The 1260-nt window shown below is 33.7% G+C and overlaps 1 protein-coding gene across 1 annotated transcript in view; it reads left to right on the forward strand.

Moving 5' to 3' along the window:
* Nucleotides 1–1146, forward strand: part of LOC106109929 (aspartate aminotransferase, cytoplasmic-like) — a gene marked incomplete at its 5' end in the record, with an annotated part of 2518 nt that extends 1372 nt beyond the window's left edge. Inside the window, 1 exon segment of the mRNA XM_013291586.1 lies at nucleotides 3–1146. Within this exon segment, the coding sequence (XP_013147040.1) occupies nucleotides 3–143 (141 nt within the window).
* Nucleotides 1147–1260: the final 114 nt, after the last annotated feature.

The raw sequence follows: 1260 nt of genomic DNA on the forward strand, positions 1-1260 counted from the left end.
AGAGTGAATACCTGATAGAGGAGTACCACATCTACCTGCTGCGGACGGGGCGCATCAACGTGTGCGGCCTCAACCCCGGCAACGTGCAGTACGTGGCGCGCGCCGTGCACGACGCCGTCACCAAGTTCCCGCAAGGACAGTGAGTGGCGCCGCCCGCTTTGTCACGTCTCATTCTACACTACAGATAATGACCGAAATTCATGTCTATGCGAGAGCAATACTGCAGTTATTTGAAACTATTTTGATTTGACCCTCGTCTGTTTCAACTTATCCGTACCAATGTTTCAACATATTTGTACCGATGTTCATCATAATTGTATGATGAACGTTGGTACAAATATGTTGAATATGTTGTACATCAGTACAATATGTTTCAACGTATCTGTACCAATTTTTCAACATATATGTACAGATGTTTCAATATAACTGTACCGATGTTTCAACTGATTTGTACCGATGTCCATCACTTTTATAGAGAAGTTTCAACATATCTGTACCGATGTTTCAACATATTTGTACCGAAGTTGTAATGTTTCTATACTTCCATTACTTATATTTACAGAATGAAAAAAAAATGTCGCAGTATTACACTCGCATTGATCGGTCATTTAGCTTATAAAGTTGAAACTACCAATATTTTATAGAATGTAATATGTTTGCGAACGAATTAGAAAAATGTCTATGAGGTTTTTTGGCAGCTTTTATTTATAAATCGTTCGCGCTTTCAAACTCTATTTATTAAACTTATATAGCTTAGTAAATATAAGAATATTCAATGTCATATTTATCCATAGTTTTCGAATATAATACTAAAAAAGAAAATTTTATTAATATGTTAATATGAGTAAAAATTTTAATATTTATTATATTGAGATTCTAGTTTAATTGCACGTTTTGTGCACAAAAATCACAAATTAGAGTTATTTATTGAAGGAATTTAAAAATATCACTGCCGCTGAAAATTATTGGCAGATGTCATAATAAGTAGAAATGTATGTGATGTGAATATTTATATGCTGTGTCCAGTATTACGAGCTTTTATTTCAAAACTAGAACAAACTGATGAACACAAAAATATAGCATTTAGTGTTTGAACATTCTCCAAATGTTTTGTATGCTTTCAAATATAATCTCATTTGTTATCAATTTTGTTTTTATTTTTAAACTAGCTGGGTAAAAAAGTAGCCTATATTATCTGTCTAGGTCAGGTACCTTTCAATGAAAGTCTGGTCGAAATCGGTCCAGCCGTTTCGGAGATTA

This window comes from Papilio polytes, unplaced genomic scaffold, assembly GCF_000836215.1.
Source record: "Papilio polytes unplaced genomic scaffold, Ppol_1.0 DF820996.1, whole genome shotgun sequence".
Classification (NCBI taxonomy): Eukaryota; Metazoa; Arthropoda; class Insecta; order Lepidoptera; family Papilionidae; genus Papilio; species Papilio polytes.